Raw genomic sequence first — 22,586 nt, forward strand, 5'->3', positions numbered from 1 at the left:
ATATTATTTTCCGTTGTGGTTTATCCCAGGATACTGAATATAGTTCCTTGTGCTATACAGTAGGACCTTGTGGTTTATCCATTCTCGATATACCAGTTTGCATCTGCTAAGGGGGGGTGTGGTTTTTGTTTTTGCAGAAAATTAGCTGATTGCCCGTAAACGAAATGAAATGTTGTCTTCACAGATCCGAAGGGCTTTTCGAAGCATCCGGAACACTCTGCCTGATATCCTCTACGTCTTCCTCTTGTTCATCTTCAGCATGTTGATATTCTCCCTCATGGCCTTGAAGCTTTTTGGGGATAGGTGAGCAGGCTGCTCTGGAAGTTTCTGCCTGAGAATTCTCCCACGACTGAGTTCAGCCCGTTCGTGGCAGCATCGGTCACTAGATGCTATCTTCCTCGTTCAGGCACTCCAAGAGGGTTCTCGAAAGGGGAAAAGTGTGTCGGAAACTGCAGCTTCATTTATGTCTGTGGGTTCTTTTCACTCTGTGTTGCTGGTTCCTTTTTAGGGGTCTCAAAACAGTGGAAGGATCACCCTACTTCACCAACATCCTGGACATAGCATTTGAGCTCTACGTGCTGGTCACTACCGCAAACAGCCCCGATGTCATGTATGTGAGCCCCCAATTCATGTTCACGGGCATCTGTTACCGTAACAGAATTCACTTTCTTAAAAGCAGCTGTAAGAAAAAAAAAAACTGTTTTTCTGTTTATTCATATTCATTGTAAAATGTTTGTGTACTATTTTTTTTTCTTTTTTTTTTTTTTGCCACACTGTGCAGCATGCAGGATCTTAGTTCCCTGCGGTTCCCTGACCAGGGATTGAACCCATGCCCCCTGCAGTGGAAGCACGGAGTCTTAACCACTGGACCGCCAGGGAAGTCCCTTGTAAAGTTTTTTTTTTTTTGTGGTACGCGGGCCTCTCACTGTTGTGGCCTCTCCCGTTGTGGAGCACAGGCTCTGGACATGCAGGCTCAGTGGCCATGGCTCACGGGCCCAGCCGCTCCGCGGCATGTGGGATCCTCCCGGACCGGGGCACAAACCCACATCCCCTGCATCGGCAGGCGGACTCCCAACCACTGCGCCACCAGGGAAGCCCCCCCCTTGTAAAGTTTTTGAAGAGTGCAAAGTGTTGGCACTAACGATAGCCTACCCACTCTATTGAAAACTAAATTTAGATGAATGTTTTAAAAAATGAAAGCAACAGGAGACATCTCTGGAGATACAACTTAAATATTTGAGCCCACTTTCTATTTTGGAATCTTCTTTGAGTCTTGAGTTGAAACGCCTAAGCCATTTTTGTAAAGGAATCATGGCTTGTTCTGCTAAGCATTGAGGTGGTTTTCTGGCTAAATGAAACAGGAAAGAAAATTCTCCACGCACGTGGACATTATTTAGGAGAAAAACATTACGTTTTTTTCCCCCCCAATGTCCTGTATATTATGGATTTGCCTTGTTCATGGAGGTAAGATTATTTACCAGTGCTACCCTGAGCAGGTAGCTCTTGGGGTTCTAGAGTGTAGATAGAATGCTAACTGCAAACGTCAACCCCATCTCCTCCCATACTGCACTGCGGGAGAGGGGCGGGCTTTCTGTTGTCTAGTTGTGTGTAGGATCATCACGTCAACTTGTTCTGGGTTCCTGCTCATTCTTGGGCCTGGCTCTGGCAAAAAGTGAGCAAGGTGACGTTCCTGGCCCTCCTCGTGTTTTCTTGGATCTTCCCCTCAAACATTAGGCTGCCCCCCTCAACATCCCCTCCTGCACAAAATCGAGTTTCCATTAAAGGTGGAGTGAGCACGCATCCCGATTTATGCCGTTTGTCCCGGCACCATTATTAACGGTACGCCTTTCATTCTCATTGTCCCAATGTGGACAGAAAATGATCTGCTCCCCAGCAAGGCAGTCTGGTGTCCCTGAAGAGCCTTGAGTATAACTCCAAGCGACAGTTCAGATTCTTTTTGTAATTCTGGGCAAGTGGCTCTCCTTCTGGGCTTTGATTTTCTCATTGTGAAGGAAGGGATGGGGGGATCTCCAAGGTCCTGCCTGCTTTGAAATTTGGCACCCCTCTAAGGCAATAAGAATTTCAGAAGGCAGTCTGGAGCGAGCTCTTTAGCACTGACGATGGTTATGGCTTTGAGGCCCCATAGCACAGTTTGGGGGAGAGTTAGAGTGAGAGAATGTTTTCCTGTGCCTCGAGCATGTGAATTGTCCATGTGGGATGTCACCTACGGTCAGCCTTCTATGCACTGTGGACCCAGGGCACGGGAAACCATGAAAGATAATTATTTCCTTCTAGGATGCCTGCCTATGAGTTCAATTGGTGGTATTCTCTGTACTTTATAACCTACATCATCATCAACACCTACATCTTCATGTCCGTCTTTCTGGCCGTTGTCTACAACAATTATAGGAAGCACTTAAAGGTAACATGCATGATCTGGGGGTCAGGGTGCCTGGCTGGGTGCAGTAGCAGGGAGGCTGGCAAATGCATTTGCTAAATATTTGAATGTGTCCATTACCTTTGGCTTTGGTGAATCTGAAGGCTCGTTTGGTGCCTTGCTGTCCTCTGCTGGGCCAGGCAGTTCTTTGCCAGTCTGCAATGGGTCTGACGGTGTGTCCCAGCCTCACGTGCAGGAGGAGGTCCTGGCTTTGCTCCTCCCTTTTATTTTTATTTTTAAAGTTTTTACTGGAGTATAGTTCATTTACAACTTTGTGTTACTTTCTGCTGTACAGCAAAGTGAATCAGTTATACATATACATATATCCACTCTTTTTTAGATTCTTTTCCCATATAGGTCATTATAGAGTATTGAGTAGAGTTCCCTGTGCTACACAGTAGGTCCTTATTAGTTATCTATTTTATATATAATGTGTGTATATGTCAATCCCAATCTCCCAATTTATCCCTTCCCCCCTTCCCCCCAGTAACCATAAGATTATTTCCTACATCTGTAACTTTATTTCTGTTTTATAAATAAGTTCATTTGTACCATTTTTTAACATTCCACATATAAGTGATATCATACAATATTTGTCCTGCTCTTTCTGACTTACTTCACTCAGTAGGACAATCTCTATGTCCATCCATGGTGCTGCAAATGGCATTATTTAGTTCTTTTTTATGACCGCGTAACATTCCATTGTATGTATGGACCACATCTTCTTTATCCATTCTTCGTCACTCTTAATGCATCTAATAGTTCATGTCTCCTGGAAATGTTTTGTGTATCATTGGGGTTGGGGATATTCTCCAAGCTCCTTTCCTCACCTCTAACAGAAGCAAAAATACCTTAAAGCCAATAGTTTCTGCCCTGGTGCCTTCTTCTTTGATTAATGTCTGGAGAATTCCTGGAGGTGTTGCATGGGCAGAGGCTTCTGAGGGCTTGGGGCACAGCGTGTTTTATTTCTGGAATCTGCCAGGATACCTGGGTCATCTCACCTGCGGGCCCCACTGTCACCCACCTGAGCACGCCTCTCATTGGCTGTTTTCTAGGATTGTAAAACTAATTGCACAGAGATACATTTCATCCAAGGGTCATTTTCTTTAAGGGAAGACATAGCCTTTTGAGTTAGATCCTTTTGGTTCTGTTATGAATTTTTCTTTGCTTAGGGATGTTCCCACCAGGGGGCAAGTAGAAAGTCGGGGAGAACTTAAATGTTCGCAGCTAAGGAGAAGTGGGTGGTGGGCTGCGTCTGAGATTCGGCCAACCTCCCTTTGAAGGTGTCTGGCCTGTCCAGGCTCTGAGAAGTCTGTGCATTGTGGGTACCTCAGCTGCTCCCGACCCCAAGGCCAGGCCTCCCAGTAACCCTCCTCCTCTGACTCCCTCCTTCTGAGCAGGAAGAGGCATTCCCAGAGGGTCTGGTGCGCTGGACAGAACTGTGGCTCCCCCTCCCCCAAGAAGTGTTTCTTTTAGTTAACGCTTCTCGAAAATTAATCTTCTGCCACGTGGATCAGTCAGCAAGCGTATCTTAAATGTGTTTTTTGTGCCCAACACCAAAGTTCTGAGGAGTCAAAGGCGATGAAGACACAGCTGTACCATTAAGAATGTAAGGTCTGTAAATAACAAATGCTGGAGGGTGTGGAGAAAAGGGAGCCCTCCTACACTGCTGGTGGGAATGTAAACTGGTGCAGCCACTATGGAGAACAGTATGGAGGTTCCATAAAAAACTAAAAATAGAGTTACCATACGACCCGGCAATCCCTCTCCTGGGCATATACCCAGAGAAAACTCTAATTCAGAAGGACACATGTAGCCCATGATCATAGCAGCACTATTCACAATAGCCAAGACATGGAAGCAACCTAAATGCCCATCAACAGATGAATGGGTAAAGACGATGTGGTACATATGTACAATGGAATACCACTCAGCCATAAAAGAGAATGAAATAATGCCATTTTAGCAATGTGGATGGACCTAGAGATGATCATACTAAGTGAAGTAAGCCAGACAGAGAAAGACAAATATCATATGATATCACTTATATGTGGAATGTAAAATGTGATACAGGGCTTCCCTGGTGGCGCAGTGGTTGAGTGTCCACCTGCCAATGCAGGGGACACGGGCTCGTGCCCCGGTCCGGGAAGATCCCACATGCCGCGGGGCGGCTGGGCCAGTGAGCCATGGCCGCTGAGCCTGCGCGTCCGGAGCCTGTGCTCCGCAACGGGAGAGGCCACAACAGTGAGAGGCCTGCGTACCGCAAAAAAAAAAAAAAAAAAAAAAGTGATACAAACGAACTTACTTACAAAACAGAAACAGACTCTCAGACATAGAAAACAAACTTATGATTACTGAAGGGGAAAGGGGGACAGGGATCAATTAGGAGTTTGATATTAGCAGATACAAACTACTATATATAAAATAGATAAACGACAAGGTCCTACTATATGGCACAGAGGACTTTATTAAATATCTTGTAATAAACTATGATGGAAAAGAATATATATATATATATATATATATGTAAAACTGAATCACTTTGCTGTACACCTGAAACTAGCACAACATTGTAAGTCAACTCTACTTCAATTTAAAAAAAGAATTTAAGGTCTAGCCATGTAATCAGCTTAAAGGGAGCAGTAGGGGTGGGCATCGACGTGGCCGATTGTAACATGAGGGGGGTTCTCCTTGTCTGGAAGACTCCCTGTGCACAGTCAAGCCGGATGGCAGCTCCTGGCAAACCCTCACTGACCCTCCTGCCCTGGACCTCTTCCTTCTGACCACTTCTAGCCTGGTTTCACTTCCCTGCATTTCTTCCCCCTCTGCCCCTCTTTCTTGATTGACTTAATGGTAGATCTGTCTTCTCCCTCTCTTGCATCTCCCTCTCTCTCAGCAGCAAACCTGATTTCCTTCTTTTCTGGAATCTCCCTTCCTCCTGGGCAGCGTGGAGTTTGGACCTGTCTGCCTCCTGGTGCTCTGTTTCTCACCACACGGGTTATCCTTCCTGGGTTCCCTCATTTGCACTTGGTAAGCTGAGTTCTGTTTCTGCAGGTGGGGGTTAGCTACCCATCCCTGGAGCCGGGGAGGGATTTGGTACCTTGTGAATTAGCAGAACCATGGTGACTTCTCTTTGCAGTTTCCTCCTGTAGCGTGAATTCCTGAGTCACTCTTACAAGATAGGCTGTTGTAAACCCAGGAGCGGGGGCTTTGAGGACTTTTTGTCAAGCATGGTGAGGCCTTTACCCTTGGGTATCTCCTGCTCATCCAGAAAAATGCACATGGTCCCCAGGACACACTCAGATGAACTCTTCCATTGCCTTGAAATGTTTAAGGTGGAAAATCAAGACTTTCTTGAGTCTTCCTCTTAAAAAAACACACTTCTGTTTTTTCAAGAATGAGATTCGCACACTGGCATACCTGAAGCGTCACAAAATGATAGAGGCTTTCAACATTCTGAAAGTCAAGGTGGGCACAGAGTTTGTGGTGAAGGAGGCCCAGTGGAGGCAGCTGGCCAAGATCGTGGCGCCAGACATCAGCAGTTCCCACCTGGAGCTCCTTCTGAGGATCTCCGACGAGGGACAGAAGGGTTATGTGGGTAAGAAGCCTTGGCCGCTGAAATTCCTCTTCCCCGTGCATCAGAAAGTGGGGTGGGGGGGGCTCCTAAAAGTAATGGGATGTTTGTTCATTTTCTTAAGTTTGCAACTGAGAATGTACATTGGCATTCCCCGCTGGCAGTGTCATAGTGGAACTAGGTTCCTGACGCTGTGTTCCGACAGGGGTGTCGTGGTGTGTGTTGTCAGCACGTGAGGAGCCTTCCAGAAGCCCTTCACCTTGTAACACGGTCATTCCCCTCCCAGGATTCTGCTTTAGGGAGCTCATCTAAAATATGGAAAAGGGCTGTATAAATAAACGTCTAAATTGCGTTTAGCATTTGAGAAGTTGAAAGTCACCTAAATATTCATGTATTAGCGGTTGATAGTTATTATCAATAATGTTTCATATTGGTAGCATGCTTGCCACGCATGAGACACTGTCATGATTGTTGTGTGTATGTGATCTTCCCCAGACTCACTGAGCTGTAGGTCTTGTTATCCTCATCTGTCAATATGGAAACTGAGACTCAAAGAGATTTGGTCGGTTGCCCAGAGCCACACAGCTGCAGTGTGGTACAGGCCATCTGACTCCAAGGCCCCTGCTTTTTATCATTACTCTAAGCTGCCCCAAATTCTGAGGGTCACTTAACGGGAAATTTTGGTGACATTAAAAATGACTGTGAAGATGAGGTAACAGTGGGGAAAGACGTGAGATGACTAAAATACACCCCAAACTGTAGGGCACACACATTTCTCTAGTTTCAAGAAAAGTCTAGATGGAAACACACCCAAATGGAGTGGGAGGTCTGAAAGAATGTAAATTTACGTGAGACGAAGACTCTCAAACTAGTCCAGCAGAGCCGTGGGCTTTTTAGGACTCGGTGCCTGTGTGAGAAGAAGGAAATGACATTGATTGTCTGGAACTTACATGAGTGTCCAGGGAAAAGAGAACTGTGTGGCAAGACACTGTTAAGTGGGTGATGCCAGCATCTTATAATGAGGGTTTTGGATCCAAGATGGACGTCAGCAGGGTTTGACAGGTGCCTTCCATTGAGCTCTGGGCACGTCCCTTCAGCCACCCAGGATCCAGGCTTCAATGGCTCAGGATCCAGGCTTCTCAGACCCTGAAGAGATGGCTTTGGTGCCCCCGTTAGGGATTGGCGGTGATGCACTGTGAAATCCTCATGTCAGGGTTAGGGTTCTGCTAACGGTGGGGGAAAGGCGGCTGGGCAACCCTTGAGCACCATGCTTCCCAAGCTCTTTGGGAAGTGCAGTGAAGCTTTTAAATTGCTAGCCTGTCATGCAGCTGTACACTTGGGTAAAATACAACAAAAATGAATAACTACAAAAATAAAATAAAAAAAACATGTAAAACGCAAGTCTCAATTTTTCATTATTAGAGTCAACAGACATGAAATGATCCTGTCAATTGTTCTATAAGTTTCTAAATTTTCAGAGCTGATCTCATGGGGGTGAGTCGGGGAGCATGAGGACAGGACCAGCCGTGGCCCAGGGACCACACTCCTCCAGGGAGGAGCGCTGCTCTAGGACTTGGAGGAGAGGTCGGGACCTGGGCCCCCTTGGATCTCCCACTCCAAGAAGTGGTGTGGGATGGTGGCCCATGTCAGTCCAGGATACCTAGACCTCAGCCCCTCTGTTTTTGAGAATTCTCTTTTGATCATTTAATACCTCTGCTGCTTCTAGAGAATTGAGACTCTGAAGATGTTGATGAAGCTTTAGGGCTTTGTAAACTCTCTGCGATTCCTCCTGTAGCGTGAATTCCTGGGTTGCTCTTACAAGATGAGCTGCTGCAAACCCAGGAGCAGGGGCTTTTAGGAGTCTTTGTTGGGCTTGGTGAGGGCTTCACACTTGGGTATCTCCTGCTCATCCAGAAAAGATACACGTGGTCCCCAGGACACACTCAGATAAACAGTGTTTCTTTGTTTATAAGGTCAGTCTAACTATTGACACTTGGGTGTCATGAAGAACAAACATACTAACACATGGGGACATAGCATCTTAATTTCTTTGGAAACTTCTTTGGTAATTTTCTTATGTCTTTAGGTAAATACAAGTTATTGACTATTTATCTCAATATGCATTAGGCCAATGCCCCGAACTCAATTAGTAATTTTAGAAAATATGTTTAAGAAATCATGGGTAGTTGATTCCCTGTTGACACCAAGGATTTGTCAGAGAAGCGTGAAACTCTGGACACTGTATCCATATAGTTTAAGCGAGTTACCCTATAGGGACTTTTGGTTTACAATATCATGTGATTTACACAAGCCAGTTGATAAAGATACGAGTTTTTAAATCACAACACAGTTTGAATCATGCCGCTTGGTTCCGGCCTATGTTAAGGTTTAAAGACACCTAAGTGTTAGCTGAGATCATGATACCGACTGACCCATAAGATAAGGGGGAGGGATGTTTGAAGTTCCAACCTTTTTAGCGTCTTTAGAAAACAAAGTTTGCATGAACTAAAACTCTATATTTGCACTTTGTATTTACATTGGATAAAATCAGGAAGAAGATGCGAAGCCACATTTTAAACCCTAAATCACAAAACAATTTATTAGTTTTCCTTTCCTGGGAGCATTAAATACATTTGAATTCAAATTTTAAATTATTTTAATTTGATTTATAAAGTAATTTTAGAACATTTTAATTTTTGGTCAAAAGTCCTTAGATTTTAAGTGTGTAACCAGATCTTTAAAATGTGTCCTTTTTACCAAAAAAAAAAAAAAAAAAAAGAAAGCTTGTTTTTTCCCCCAATGGCCTTTTTACAACTACTGATTGCTGGTCTATTGTTAATTTGCATATCTTAAAAAAATTTTTTTAATTAGATAGAGACACTAAGAACATTAAATGAAGTTAGAATTCCCTGGTTCCCATCTGATTTTTTTAAGAAATTAGAATATAGAAATACTGTTTAAATGAATATTTGGTTGTTTTACATATTTTATACTTGTGGGGGCCAGACTTTATAAACTGATTTGTGAGTTCAAGTTTTTATCTGGAAGACACCTGTGTCAAGGAGAAAATCATTTTAAGACCTAGTTTCTTTAGCATTTTAATACGTTTGTGCAAGCCGAGAGTCTGTCAGAGACTTTGTTAAAAGAAAAAAGGTGATCATTAAGCTCAAAATTCCTTTTTTCCTCCACCCTAGTGAGGCTTTTTGTTTGTTGTGTTTGTTTGGTTTATTTATTTTTTTTTAGGGGATAGCACATTTAAAGCATAAAGAATTTTTCCCTGATTTCTTACTCCGGGAGGACCTTTAAGTCTCCATTCAGAATTTAAGGAACGCATAGTGTTCACTTTAAAATAATTCATTTAACAATTCATTGAGAAATCGTTGCTTGTATCGGTTTGCTTGGACTGCCATAATGGCTGGACTGCCATAATGGCTGAGTGAGGTGGAAGGCAGGGAGTGAGGCAGCGGTGTCTGTGAACTAGCGAAGTCACATGCTTGGGTTGGCTGCCTTGGGCTGGCTCAGGGTCTGAGTGAGGACAAGCGGGAGGCTGTGCCACTCGCTGTCCCCTTGGCCTTGGGCCTTCATCCTTTGAGGCTTCATATCTTCACCTGTGAAACGCAGATCCAAGAGTCTGTGCTGGCTTTGTTTCACCCATTGAACCCTAGTGTCACAGCAGCCATGTATTTGGGGGTCCTTTTTTCATTGCAGACAAAATGAACTTTCTACGCTTGGCTGACCTCCTCAACATCCAGGTGGTCACCATCAACATCAAGAGACACCCGCTGGAAGCCTGGATGCCTCGGGTATACCAGTCGTCCCCAAGCCTCTTGGTTCAGAAGGTGGTTCGGCACAGGCAAGTGAGACGGGGCTGGTTTTCTCCCAAATTGCTTTGAAAATAGAGGAATCTGTTAATGCTGTCTGGACTGAATGTGTTTCATCACTGAAGCTATAAACCATTCCCCTGCTCACTGCTTCTGGTTTCTTGGGAAGGCATGGAAACGGTTCTGCTATGTTTAACCTTAGCCAGAGGACAGGTTTCTAGATTATGCTTCCTTCTTCGGTGTTTTTTTTTTTTTTTTTTTTTTAATGCTCAAGGGCCACAGACTGGCTGTGCTTTCTGAGCCAGGGAAGCTGACCACTCTCTGATTTCAGGAAGTTCCTGCCCCATCAGAGTCATTAGGAAGTTGATGTCAAATATGGCATTTTGTAAAGTATCTGGTAAGTAGACATGGGTTAGAGTTACTGGAATGACCGTTAAGAATGCCAGTTAGGGCTTCCCTGGTGGCACAGTTGTTGAGAGTCTGCCTGCCGATGCAGGGGACACGGGTTCGTGCCCCGGTCCGGGAAGATCCCACATGCCACGGAGCGGCTGGGCCCGTGAGCCATGGCCGCTGCAGCTGTGCGTCTGTAGCCTGTGCTCTGCAATGGGAGAGGCCACGGCGGTGAGGGACCCGTGTACCGCAAAAAAAAAAAAAAAAAGAATGCCAATTAATTCTTTTATTCCCAAGTAGATGGACTCCAGAAGAGTCCTTTATCCTGGTTGGAAAGTTTATTTTTACTATGTGTGGCCTGGAACACCCCTATCAGCAGAGGCTCCCCTCTTGCCTTCTTTGAATTTAATGTTTCATAAAAGTGAATGGTTCACTTGGGAGATTGGGATTGACATGTATACACTGATGTGTATAAAATGGATGACTAATAAGAACCTGCTGAATAAAAAAATAAATAAAATAACATTCAAAAATTAAAAAAAAAAGTGAATGGTATAGAAATCCTTGAAAGTAGCCCAGCCTATGATGTAGGTAAATATCCCTTTTAGCTCCCATATTGTATATTTACGAAGGCCCTTCATGTAGAGGCTCCTTTCCATTCATCTCAATATTGAACTACTGGTGTGTTTCACACAGTGGATGTTTGTGTAACCACATGTGGCATCCAGGGCTGAGACCTAGAGTCTGCAGCTTCCCCAGGACAATAGGGTAGGAGCCCCCGCTCCCCTGCTTCCCATGGCCACGCCCAGGGTTCACCCAGGATTCTCTGGAGCACAGAGCATAGATGCCTGTGAGGGGCAGCCTGCTCTGTAATTAAAAAGTTGAGTCAGAGCCCAACTGTCCTATTTTTTTCACCCCTTTTCACCCCAGACTTGGTGAGAAAGTGGGGCACGTCAGTCCCCTGGAAGACTTGTGTGCAATAGGAGTAACGAGTTTTTCAGAAGCTTTCTGAGTTAAGGATGTTAATTTTCCAGGGTCAAGTAGTCAAGGTGTAATGGTCCTGGGCTAAGCCCTAAACCTTCTCCTTGCCCCCTGATTCTACCCAGCTTTTCATCTGATCCAGGTACTGTGCCCAAAAGGTGAACCTGGGAAAACTAGGCCTCTGTTCTTCCCCCTCACTCTGTCTTCATTTTCTCCTTGGTGGGAAAGGCTATACCAGTGTACCAGTGTCAGTGAGAGGCAGGTGAATTTCAGAGCCCTAACCATGGTGGAACCTTTCCTTCCATGTTGAGTGAGTATGTGTGTGTGTGTGTGTGTGTGTGTGTTGGTGGGATGGGGGGTGGCGAGTATCTCATATTCATCACACTGACAGGAAACACAGTAGTTCCTGCAGGGCTCTGAACCTGCTTTTTTTTTTTTTTTTTAACTGAAATGTATGGTAACAGAATCTTCTTTTTTCCCTCCTGGCAGGATTTTTGTCTGGGTTTATGATGTCATCATTCTAATAAATGCCATATTCATTGCTTTGGATGAGAAAAACCCCTTAATTTCCTATGCAGAATGGCTTTTCCTTTCTCTCTATATTATTGAAATTCTCCTGAAATTGTACACGTACGAACCCAGAGCCTATTTTGGAAGGAAGCAGTTCTGGAACTGGTGAGTCTGTGTTTTGGGGAGGAGGCCGTGGGTGAAGAGAGGGGCTTTCTGTCACACTTTGGGGAATAACGTTGTGGAGTGTTTCAAGCTCCATCTGCCTAGTTTTGAGGCTTCTTTTTTTTTTTATAAATTTATTTATTTATTTTTGGCTGTGTTGGGTCTTCGTTGCTGCACGTGGGCTTTCTCTAGCTGTGGCGAGCGGGGGCTACTCTTCGTTGCGGTGCGCGGGCTTCTCATTGCAGTGGCTTCCCTTGTTGCGGAGCATGGGCTCTAGACATGCAGGCTTCAGTAGTTGTGGCACACAGGCTCAGTTGCTCCGTGGCATGTGGAATCTTCCTGGACCAGGGCTCGAACCCATGTCCCCTGCATTGGCAGGCAGATTCTTAACCACTGCGCCACCAGGGAAGCCCGAGGCTTCTTATAATGAAGTCTTGAGGGCAGGGGAACATCTGGTTCTCAAAGCTGTCATTTAGGATGTCAGTTTGAATGACTGTGTAAAATTAGAATCACAGATCACGGCATCTTGGATCTGGAAAGGATCTTAGAATGTCGCACCCAATGAGACAATTCCTTCCATGGTTGCCCGGCCCGCTCCCTACTCTTGTTATTGGAAAACTTGGCCTGCGTGGCTGGACGATGAGGACCCTCAGCAAGCTCTTTCCCGGGCTGGATGTTTCTCCTGTGACCTTCTCTGCTCCAGGCTCTGTACCTCCCGGTCTTAAACCATCACCCACATGCTGCAAACCATCTTGAGTACCACTGAATGTCAGCCATCACGGGTAGTGCACAGCTCAGCAGGGTTGGATCTCTGTGGTCACTGCTCCCAGTGCCAAGAAACTCACTCAGGTGTGCGTGTGGCCAGCTGACCAGTGTTATCCAAGGCAGTGGCACCGTTGTGAGAAAAGTCACGGCATGATGAGTTTCCCCTTTAATTTAACAGTTGCAGGGAATTCCCTGACACTTCAGCAGTTAGGACTCTGTGCTTTCACTGTCAAGTGTGTGGGTTCAATCCCTGGTAGGGGAACTAAGATCCCCCAAGCCGCATGGCATGGCCAGATAAATAAAAAAATAAAATAATAAAATAAATAAATAAATAATGTTGCAATGCATTTAGTAAGATGAATACCGAGAAAGATTACACTATGTATTCTGAAAATGTGTCAAAGTATTCTTGCAAGTATATAGTTATGTTGGAAGACAGAGTGATATGAATTCGCTGATTCCTACAAATTTCCTTCGATGGTTCATTGGAGCAGCCAGTAAATGATCAAACACAGTTATGCTGGAAGACAGAGTGATATGAATTCGCTGATTCCTACAAATTTCCTTCGATGGTTCATTGGAGCAGCCAGTAAATGATCAAACACAGTGTTTCTTGCTTTGTACCTGCTGTCCTAAAAATTATGGAAATCAATTTGACGGCTGGATCGTTGCTTTGCGTAAGAGATTGGATTCAGAGTTTTCTCAGGATTCACTGTATCCCGAGCTTGACAGGCCTTTCCCTTGACTCCTCACTGACGTTGCTTCTCCACCAAATCTTAGGTTTGATACGCTGATCATCATCGCAGCCCTGGTGGCCACTGTGGCCAACACCACCATTCAGTCAGGTCAGTGTCACCGGCTCTCAGCTTCCCCGCCTCCCGGGAGCGTGTGTTCAATCAGTAAACTTTGTAGAACATCCATGGTGTACCATTAGGGTGTTTGGGACGAGGCAGTGGGGACACAGGAGAATTAGTAAAACTATTCCGCTTTCTGGAGAGGGATGGTAGCTTTGTTTGTGTCTGGTTGTATGGTAGAGATTTCATTTGTAGGTATCACCACACCAAACACTCAGCTGGTCATCTCTCCAAACTGCCCTTGGTCTCAGGGCTCATCCTTGACCCTCTGCGCATGTTGGCCCCCAACCCAGGGTCCAGCTGTAGCAGGAGCTCTTCATCAGCCTCTGCCCACCACCCTCTCCTTTCTACCCTCCTCTGGCTCCTCTACCTGTGCCGCCACTGCCCTGCACACTCCTTCCTGTAGATGGCAGAGGGGATTATTAGAGATAGAGAAGCTTCTTAACATGACTATGAAATGAATGCTGGGGGGAGGGACGGCTTGCTGAAGTGCGTTCTGTAGAGCGGGATCCACAGTCAGTTCTTGATTATGGTCTGAAGTCTGTTCCTACACTCATGCTTCTTAGTTTTAGGGCTGGAGGGGATGCTCAGCTTGGTGCTGATTTGCCGGAGGAGTTACTGGTTGAAGGCAGTCCTCACTTCCTCATTGCTCAGAGCCATCACCCTGTTCTTGAAGTGAAGTGCATAGTCCCCCAGGACCCACAGAGTCTCAGACCTCACTGCATAAAAGGGACAAGCCAGAGGCGCTCCGAAACCGGAATGTTAGATGGTTGTGTTCTTTTTCCAGCGAGAAAATACAACAGTCAGCAGATACTGGATATTGTCTTGATTTTGAGAATACTCCGGCTCTTACGGATCATTGTCAGCATTCAGAGGTAAAGGTGAAGCCATGGGAAACAGCTGCACCCGGGCAGTTCCCCATATTCGGGCTTGACAGAAACCACCCTGCCTGGGAATAGAAACACGCCCAGCTGTGAACCCAGGCTATAACTTGTATAGAGGACCTGGGTTCTCTGGGGGCGGTGGGGAGGGGCAGGGAGCCCGAGAAGGTGGTGAAGAGCCCCGAAGTGCAGCTCTCTGAGGGCAGGGATTCTGTCCGTCACTTTCAACCCTGCGACGTGGTCCCTCAACTGTGCCTGCAGCCTGGTGACTGGACAGTGGTCACAATGGCAGCTAATGCTAACGGAGTGTGCTAACCATTGTCTCGTTAAATCCCTCCAACGACCCTTGATGTAGGGGCTTTAATGATCTTTAGTTCCTGGGTGACGACAATGAAGCTCAGAGAGGTTAAGTAGTTCCCCCAGTGGTGCACAGCTAGAAAGAGGCAGAACTAGGATGCAAACCTAGGAGTCTGATCCCTAAACCTGGAAAAACCCACCCTGTTTTGGATAGGCCAGGTTCCTTTCAAGGAGTGTGTGGGGACTGCCATCTGAGGACTGGCCTGCCCCCCCGCAAAATAAGTAGGGGAGCAGGCCGGTCAGCTGAGTCTCCAGGTCAGCTTTAATACAGGCTGAATTTTTTTTTTTTTTTTTTGGTACGCGGGCCTCTCCCTGTTGTGGCCTCTCCCGTTGCGGAGCACAGGCTCCGGATGCGCAGGCTCAGCGGCCATGGCTCACGGGCCCAGCCGCTCCGCGGCATGTGGGATCTTCCCGGACCGGGGCACGAACCCGTGTCCCCTGCATCGGCAGGCGGACTCTCCACCACTGCGCCACCAGGGAAGCCCCAGGCTGAATTTTTGATGAAGAAAAAGGTTGGGGGAAGAAAGCAGACGAGGGTGGAAGGTTTTTCAGCCTCAATACCCACCTGTGTCCTACTAGTGAAACTCTCTGTGATTACCTTCCTTATGTTTTTAAAAACGGTCTTGCTTTGTTTTGCTTCAGGGGAAACTCAAGTGCACTCCCCGCTCAGTTCAGTAGATGGACTGATGCTGACAAAATTGTAAAGGCAGATTCCTGACAGCATTTACAGCACAGATTCAGGACTGGGGGGAGGGGCATGAAACCAAACATGCCAGTGTGGTGTCAGTTTTACTTACATCTTCCCTTTGCCTTGTGTCCGAAACTTTGTTTTATCCCAGATTCCGGGTGATCGTGACCACCTTAATTAACATCGGCCCCACGATGCTGACGTTTGGCGGTTTGGTCTTGGTGAGTGTTCTGTTCCTATTCTACGTGAAGCAAGCGATAAGATGTTCGTTCTTAGCAGGTCTCTGTGAGCCTTATTTTAAGTGAGGGAAAGAAAGGGAGATGAAGTCAATGAGATTCAAGGGGTTTCTAGGAGCCAGTTTTAGAAATATCACGTGTGTAGAAACATGGGGCATATAGCCGTCCAGGTACACTGGCTGCTGTAATAAACCCAACCTCAGTGGGTTAATCTCGTCAAAGTGTGCTTCTCACCCACGGTCCAGGGGGTATTCCTAGCCAGCAGGTGGGTCTCAGGGGTGTAGGCTCCTTCCAGAGCATGGCTCTGCCGCCCTGGCCTCAGATCCTTCTTTGTTCTGCTCAGAAGAAAGCCCACCTGCTCCTCCAGAAGCCCAGTGGTAAGAACGTAGCCACGCAAGGCTGTGAGGGGACTGGGCCCCCCACCCAGGAGTGATTCCGTGCTATGGAGGAGGAAGCTTGAATATCTGCTACAGGGTACTTATCTTCTATTCTGTTAAAGTGGTAAAACAAAACAAAACAAAACAATTCAATTAGCACAGAAGAATGAAGATGGACTGCAGGTCACGCATTCTCATCCACCGCGTGCCTCTTTCCCAGAGGCAACCATGATTAAGAGTTTCTCGTCACGCTTCCTAAACATTTCCATCCATACAACAGGCATGTCATTTCCAGATGTATGTGTATCCAGTTTATTGTTGTGTCAAATGGGATCATCTGTACCAAACATGGCACAACTTCTTTCTATCCAACGTCTTCCCAATGTCTTTGTCACATGTCCTGGAGGACACATGCACCCATGTGAGTTCTGCTCTGATGCAAAGTGTCCCACTGAGGGAAGACTCCAGAACATGGCTGATCGCTGGCCGACCACTAGAGATTTCACTTCTTTGCCATCACAGATGATGGGGTGAAGCCCATCTTGTGTGTGTCTTTGCTTTCGTGAGTGTTTCTGTTGGGTACATTCCTAGCAGTGGAACTGCTAGGTCACAAGGTAAATGTGTCCACAGTTTGGATCAGTGGTGGCGAATTGCCTTCCAAAAGACGTGCTCCCTGTGTATTCCAAATGCCAGTGTGTGCGGCGTCTGTTTCTCTGCACCCCTCACAGCTGGGTTTATTAAACATTTCCATACTCTCCAATCTGATGGGTGAGAAAATGGCACTGTGTCCCTTTGATGTGCATTTCTTTAGTTATTCCAGAGGCTGAGTGTGTTTTCCATGTTCTTTGGGCCACTTATGCTTATTTTTTTTATAAGCAGCTTAATTCATATCCTTGGTCCATTTTTCTATTAGTTGTATTTTTTTTATATGATTTGAAAGAGCGTTTTGCCGATCAGGGAAATAAGCCCTTGGTACGTTGTATACAGAGTAGTTATTTTTCCTCATCCGTCACTTGTTTGTTTTTGTTTTTCCGAAATAAAGGCTTTCTGTTGTATTTTTTCGGCTGTCTGAAAGTTTAAATTAATTACATAGTCATACTTGTTGATGTTTTATTTTACAGTTTCTAGTTTTATATCATGCTTATAAGCCTTTTCTCTACTTGATTCTTTTTCTAGCTCCTTTATAGTTTGGTTTTTACATTTAACTCTTTGACACCTTTGGAATTTATTTTGATATAAGAAACGAGGTAAACGGGACTTCCCTGGCAGTCCAGTGGTTAAGACTCCACGCTTCCACTGCGGGGGGCACGGGTTTGATCCCTGGTCGGGGCACTAAGATCCTATATGCCGCGTGGCACAGCCAAAAAAATCCAAAAAAACAAAAAACAAAACAAATGAGGTAAAGATCCAAATTTATTATTTTTTCCCTAGAGGCCTAACTATTGATATTATTTACTGAGTATTTAACCCACTAACTTGCTCACAGCATCATTTTGTCTTTGTAAACGGGGACCACAGCAGAGGTCAAGGTGTGGTCCAGCTGGCCGTGCCCCTGTCCCTGAACAGCCCAGTTGCCAGTGGGCTGACCCATCCCACTCTGTTCCTGATGCTGCTGGAACTTGTGGCCGTGGGGAAAGCCATCCCCAGAATGAGGGTCACAGCGCTTTCTGCCGGCCGTTGTCGCAGGCTGACCCGTGTCTGCGTCCTCCTGCCTCCCCTCATCCCACCTGCCCACTCGTGCCCGGTGCCGCCCACCCTAGGTGGTCTACTACGTGTTTGCCATCATCGGGATGGAAGTGTTCCACGGCAAAGTCCACTTCTTTGACCCCAGTTCCACCAGTCCTGATGCCCTGGAGTGTGGGAACCCAGCCCTAAAAGACTCAGCGTTTGCCCGAGGCAGGTACTGCAGGAACAACTTCAATGACCTGGCTGCCTCTCTCATCCTGCTGACAGAGCTCACCGTGGTTAACCAGTGGCACGATATCCTTTCCGAGGAGGCGGGTGTGGCGGGGGATGCTGAGAGCACCTTCCGGGAGGATTGGGTCTCGGCTCCTTGAACGCTTGTTTCCTTAGCTTCCCACTCCTCGCAGATGGCTTTGCCCTCGTGACTCACCAGGCGTCAAAGCTGTATTTCATCGGCTTCCACGTCGTGGTCGTCATCCTCATTGTTAAGTGAGTTTGCTCCTGCCGGGTGGGCTGTTGCAGATCCCCCCTCTCAGATCTACAGCTGCTCACACCTCCCTCCTCCCTGGCTCCACCCTTGAGTACATTGTGGGTGGGTCCCATCTCCCCTGCTAGATGCTAAGGCACCAGAAGGGAGGCATCTTACTTTTGTTCACATCTGTGTTCTTCAGTGTCAGCCAGCCGTGCACGTCAGTATATAGTATACATCTCATAGCCTCGCCAATTGTTTGGGTCAGAAGGGCTCTGGGGTCCTGGCCGGTCTCCCTACCCTTCCCCGGTGGGATAAATCACCTTTAGAACGTCCTTGTGAATTGTGTCCACCCTTTGCTGAAATCTGCACAACTCCTGGGACTCATTAGAACCTATACGAGTCAATTTCCTTGTCGTCCAGCTCTGGTCCTCACCTGTCCTTGCACAGGTAGAATGGAAATGTGCTTACTAGTTAATTTTCTTCATTGGTTCCAGTTCTGTCCTGACTTCTCTTCCGCGGAGAACTCAGGCACCGTTTGAAAGCTGCTATGACATCTCACCATTCCAGAGGGCTTTCCTTCCTGCTTATCAATCTCTGATTCTAGCTCCCCTGTTCCTTGTGGGACCTGAATTTGAGTCCCTTTATGCCTCTTTTTCCCGCCCCCAGAGATGTGTTCTGGTTGTCGTATCCCTCTTAGAGCCCAGGGCCCACAATTCTTGGGGTGACAAGCCAGCCCCGGGCCTTCCTTGTCACATCAGGGCTGCTTTGGCCACCATCCTGCTGATTTTGGCTCAAGAACGTCCCAGCAGAGGGAGGGGAGGGGAAGAACTGCTCAGGGCTGCTTGTCCTGCACCGTCTGAATGGAATATGTAGTGGGAACGAGAGAGGAATGCTTCTGAGTGATTCTTAGAGAGGTTTCCAGAATGCTGGGATAGGCCGAGGCAACGTGAAAAGCTGTAGGGGTTTTTCAGCTCTTCCCCCCAAAGCATGCGAGTATGGTGACAGCCCTGGGCTCCGTCAGCATCATGTTAAGTCAGAAGTGGTGAAGGAACTGGGATTCCCTACTCACAAGTGGCAGGTCAGTGTGCGTGTACGTCACGTGTATATACTGACAAAGTGTGATGCCTTGGGTCCGAGACAAAGACAGTTTATTCCTCACGGCAGAAGCTGCCGCCAGAGCAATACTTGGGGCAGCTCCCTGAGCCCTAATCCCCGCTGCACCGTGAGGTGAGGGCCAGTGGGATGGGCTGCATTGCAGGAGGGGAACCCCAAAATGAGGAAACCCCGGTCTGTGTAGCTGGGGAGACCTGCCCATCCTCCCCTCTGGAAAGAGAGAGCAAAAGAGAAAGACCTTATTTTTACTCTCGAACGTAAGCAAGTCTCCGGGGAGGGCAAAATGAAGTCTCTGCTACCCTAGTGGTCGCTGGGGAGGAGACAGTAAGTAACAGGAAGCTTTACTATGGTGGAGCATTTCTGGAGACACGCATATCGTGTGGACCAAAAAGTTCATTGGGGTTTTTCCATGTCACAGACCACCCGAGCGAACTTTTGGGCCAGCCCAGTATATCCCTAAAGTGGCTGTCAGTGCCTTTGCTCAGAGGACCTAGACTGTGCATTAACACGAGATATTCATGGAGAATTGTCTACACCAATTATGTGGCCTAAGCTTCCCCTTAAAATAAACTGTATTTTCGAGCTCACTTTGGTAGCACATACACTAAAACTGTACAGAGACGATTAATGGGCCCCTGTACAAGGATGACATGCAAATTGGTGAGGCATTCCATATTTTCGCAACATAGGGGGAGGAGATTAAGAGGTACAAACTGTTAGGTATAAAATAAGGTGCAAGGATGTATTGTACAGCACTGGGAATATAACCAATATTTTACAATAACTATAAATGGAGTAAACCTTTAAAAATTGTGAATCAGAACGCCCCCCTCTATTTTCTTCTTAATAGTCACTGTTTAAAAACGACGTAGAGGAAGAATGATTTTCCGAATGAAAGAAAGTTGTGCCTGTTGCTTGAGAGACATTTTGTTGTTTCTTCCCCGTGTTGTGTTTTCTTTGCAAAGATGGGCGGCCTTTTTGTCTGGGCTTGAACACTCTTTGCTGCCATGATTTCCCATCACCTAGACCATGGCTGACTCGATGTAAAACCCTCTGCCTTTTACTTTTTCTCAGTATTTTCATAGCGTTCATCTTGGAAGCGTTTTTTGTGGCATATTCGTTAGAAAAAAGTGAAGTGGAAACTGCCATTGAGAAGAAGATTCAAGAGCTTGGAGTTGGGGTCCAAGAGTGAGTAGCATTTCCCGACGCGGCTCATGGACTTTGGAAGCAGGATGTTCATTGCGGGGTGGGTCCTGATCACATTTAACCCCCGAGACCCCGTGGCAGCCAGCCTGGTCCTGGGTGCCAGTTCTCAGGGACCCTCGCTGGCTACATGGGTGACATGGGGCCATGGCTGGGAGGACAGAGGGGAACTCAGCTGAGGGACCCGGCTGTGTTCACACCATCTCTTCCTCCCCGAAGGGAAGAAGTGCAGGATGGGAAGCTCATTGACAATGTGGACGCCAAGGACAGTGGCTTCAGTGGGGACGATGGAGACAACAAAAGGAAGGCCTTGAAAGGACTGTACTTTAGAATTGCATCAAAAAGTAAGTTTTAACCCAACTCGAAACTTCCTCCAATCCATCCTCCTCACAGCAGTCAGTGAGATGTTTCCAGGATGCAAATCCGACCTCCAGGGGCTTACCGTGTCTCAAGGGCGCCTGCCGTGGCCTCTAGGGGCCACATGCTTGGTTCCCTCAATACCTCAGCCCGTCTTCCTTCCCCCAGGAACCCCCACGCCTCTGCCCTTTAGCCCTGCTGTCCCTTTACTTCTTCGGCTCCCCTGCTCCATCCTGCCACAGGGCCTTTGAACATGCTGCTTTCTCCCCTTACTCTCACCTCACCTTGCAGAATCAAGGCTCTTCCTCCTGCAGATCTCTGCTCAGGCAGCACTTCCTCAGGGAAGCCCTCCGGGCTCCCCGAGAAGTCAGGTGCTCCTGTGCACCCCACCCCCACCCCCCAGCTCTCCTTCCCTGCCTTTCAGCACCTGTCAGCTGTACATTGATCACTGAGTGACTGTCTGGTCACCATCTGTCTTCCCTGCAGACTCGAAGCTCTACATGTGCAGGGCCATGTCTTTTTTGTTCTCCATTGTGTTCCCAAGGGCCTCACCATGTGCCCAGGACATGTGGGCCTTAATAACTGTTTAAGTACTTTATTAATTCTCAGTGAATTAACGATTGACTGAGTAAACCCAAACCTGTCTGAATCTCAACTGGGCCTTTGATGGGGACACTGTATGGTACACTTAGACACAGCACAGCAGAGATGGCGTGTGTGTGTGTGTGTGTGTGTGTGTGTGTGTGTGTGTGTATGTGGGCATGCCACCCCAGAGGCGGCCATCCTCCCCCATCCTTCAAGGAGGACCTTCTCCTTGGTCTCCAGAGCCTGCGGGGTCTGGGGAGCTCAGTGGGGTGGGCTCAGAGACCCTCCTTCAGGAAAGCCGAGCTCTGCTCCCCTCCGACCCACACGGGCAGGTCCCATGTGCCCCTCTCCTTCCTCCCAGAGTACAAGACCGTGGATGCTTTGCTGCAGCAGATGTTTGAGTCTGAAATAGCTCCAGAGGATGAAGGCCCTTCCTTGGAGGAGATTCTGAACTTCTCACCCAGTGACATACATCCCAAGAATCCCAGTTTTGAAAACAGTGCCTGACCCTGGGCCTGTAAGGGCCACAGGCATGCACAACTGGAAACCAAGATAAGCTGTCCTCACTGTTTGCAGATGCTACCTAGAGGTTACTTTCCCAGCCCAGGTTCTCTTCTGTGTTCTGATAAGACTGTGAATCGGCCTCCCCTGCCCTGAGTGGTCAGCTCTGTGTGCTCTCCTGAGGTCATGCTTAGGGCTGACCATGGAGGTGAGGAAAGGAAAATCTACAAGGAGACTGGAGAGCACTTACCATACAAGTGTTTGTACGTGTGTAAATCCTCTCAGTGGGTATGTAAAAGCTTTCATTTATTTTTATATGATATTTTGCTACTTTATTAAATGAATACTGTGCTACAGTGTTACATAAATGAATTTAAAATATCTTAATATGCTAAAGGAACATGTTCTAGTACAGTAGCTTTGGATGCAGTGTTTATTCGAAATGAAGACAAATATGAATGTGAAGATCAAATTCTGTCACAATTGCTTCTTTTTGGGGGGAGGCTCTCAAAGTTTCTTCTGTTTTATGTTTTGGTTTTTTGGCCGTGAGTCATGTGGGATCTTAGCTCCCCGAGCAGGGATCGAACCCACACCCCCTGCCTTGGAAGTGCGGAGTCTTAACCACTGGACCACCTGGGA

At 47.0% G+C, this 22,586-nt stretch overlaps 1 protein-coding gene and 1 pseudogene across 4 annotated transcripts in view; both read left to right on the plus strand.

Moving 5' to 3' along the window:
* The window catches only part of LOC115843180 (two pore channel protein 2-like), a 45,106-nt gene that overhangs the window by 15,978 nt on the left and 6,542 nt on the right, over positions 1-22,586 (plus strand). For 2 of the 4 annotated variants that reach the window (XR_009566103.1, XR_009566102.1), the window contains exons 6-20: positions 185-303; positions 509-610; positions 2,296-2,422; positions 5,384-5,467; positions 5,834-6,035; positions 9,720-9,864; positions 11,693-11,878; positions 13,421-13,485; positions 14,282-14,369; positions 15,572-15,641; positions 17,794-18,013; positions 18,115-18,205; positions 20,376-20,489; positions 20,724-20,848; positions 21,808-22,235. Coding sequence is in view for 2 of the 4 variants with exons in the window: in XM_060309145.1 (XP_060165128.1) it covers positions 185-303; positions 509-610; positions 2,296-2,422; positions 5,384-5,467; positions 5,834-6,035; positions 9,720-9,864; positions 11,693-11,878; positions 13,421-13,485; positions 14,282-14,369; positions 15,572-15,641; positions 17,794-18,013; positions 18,115-18,205; positions 20,376-20,489; positions 20,724-20,848; positions 21,808-21,953 (1,884 nt within the window). In the remaining 2 variants the exon portion in view is untranslated. Of the gene's footprint in view, positions 1-184; positions 304-508; positions 611-2,295; positions 2,423-5,383; positions 5,468-5,833; positions 6,036-9,719; positions 9,865-11,692; positions 11,879-13,420; positions 13,486-14,281; positions 14,370-15,571; positions 15,642-17,793; positions 18,014-18,114; positions 18,206-20,375; positions 20,490-20,723; positions 20,849-21,807; positions 22,302-22,586 lie in introns of those variants that run through there. The other 2 variants (XM_060309145.1, XM_070046829.1) reach the window with 2 other exon arrangements.
* On the plus strand, positions 19,882-19,981 carry LOC115843187 (U6 spliceosomal RNA; annotated as a pseudogene).

The sequence above is a fragment of the Globicephala melas genome, chromosome 12 (genome assembly GCF_963455315.2).
Source record: "Globicephala melas chromosome 12, mGloMel1.2, whole genome shotgun sequence".
Classification (NCBI taxonomy): domain Eukaryota; kingdom Metazoa; phylum Chordata; class Mammalia; order Artiodactyla; family Delphinidae; genus Globicephala; species Globicephala melas.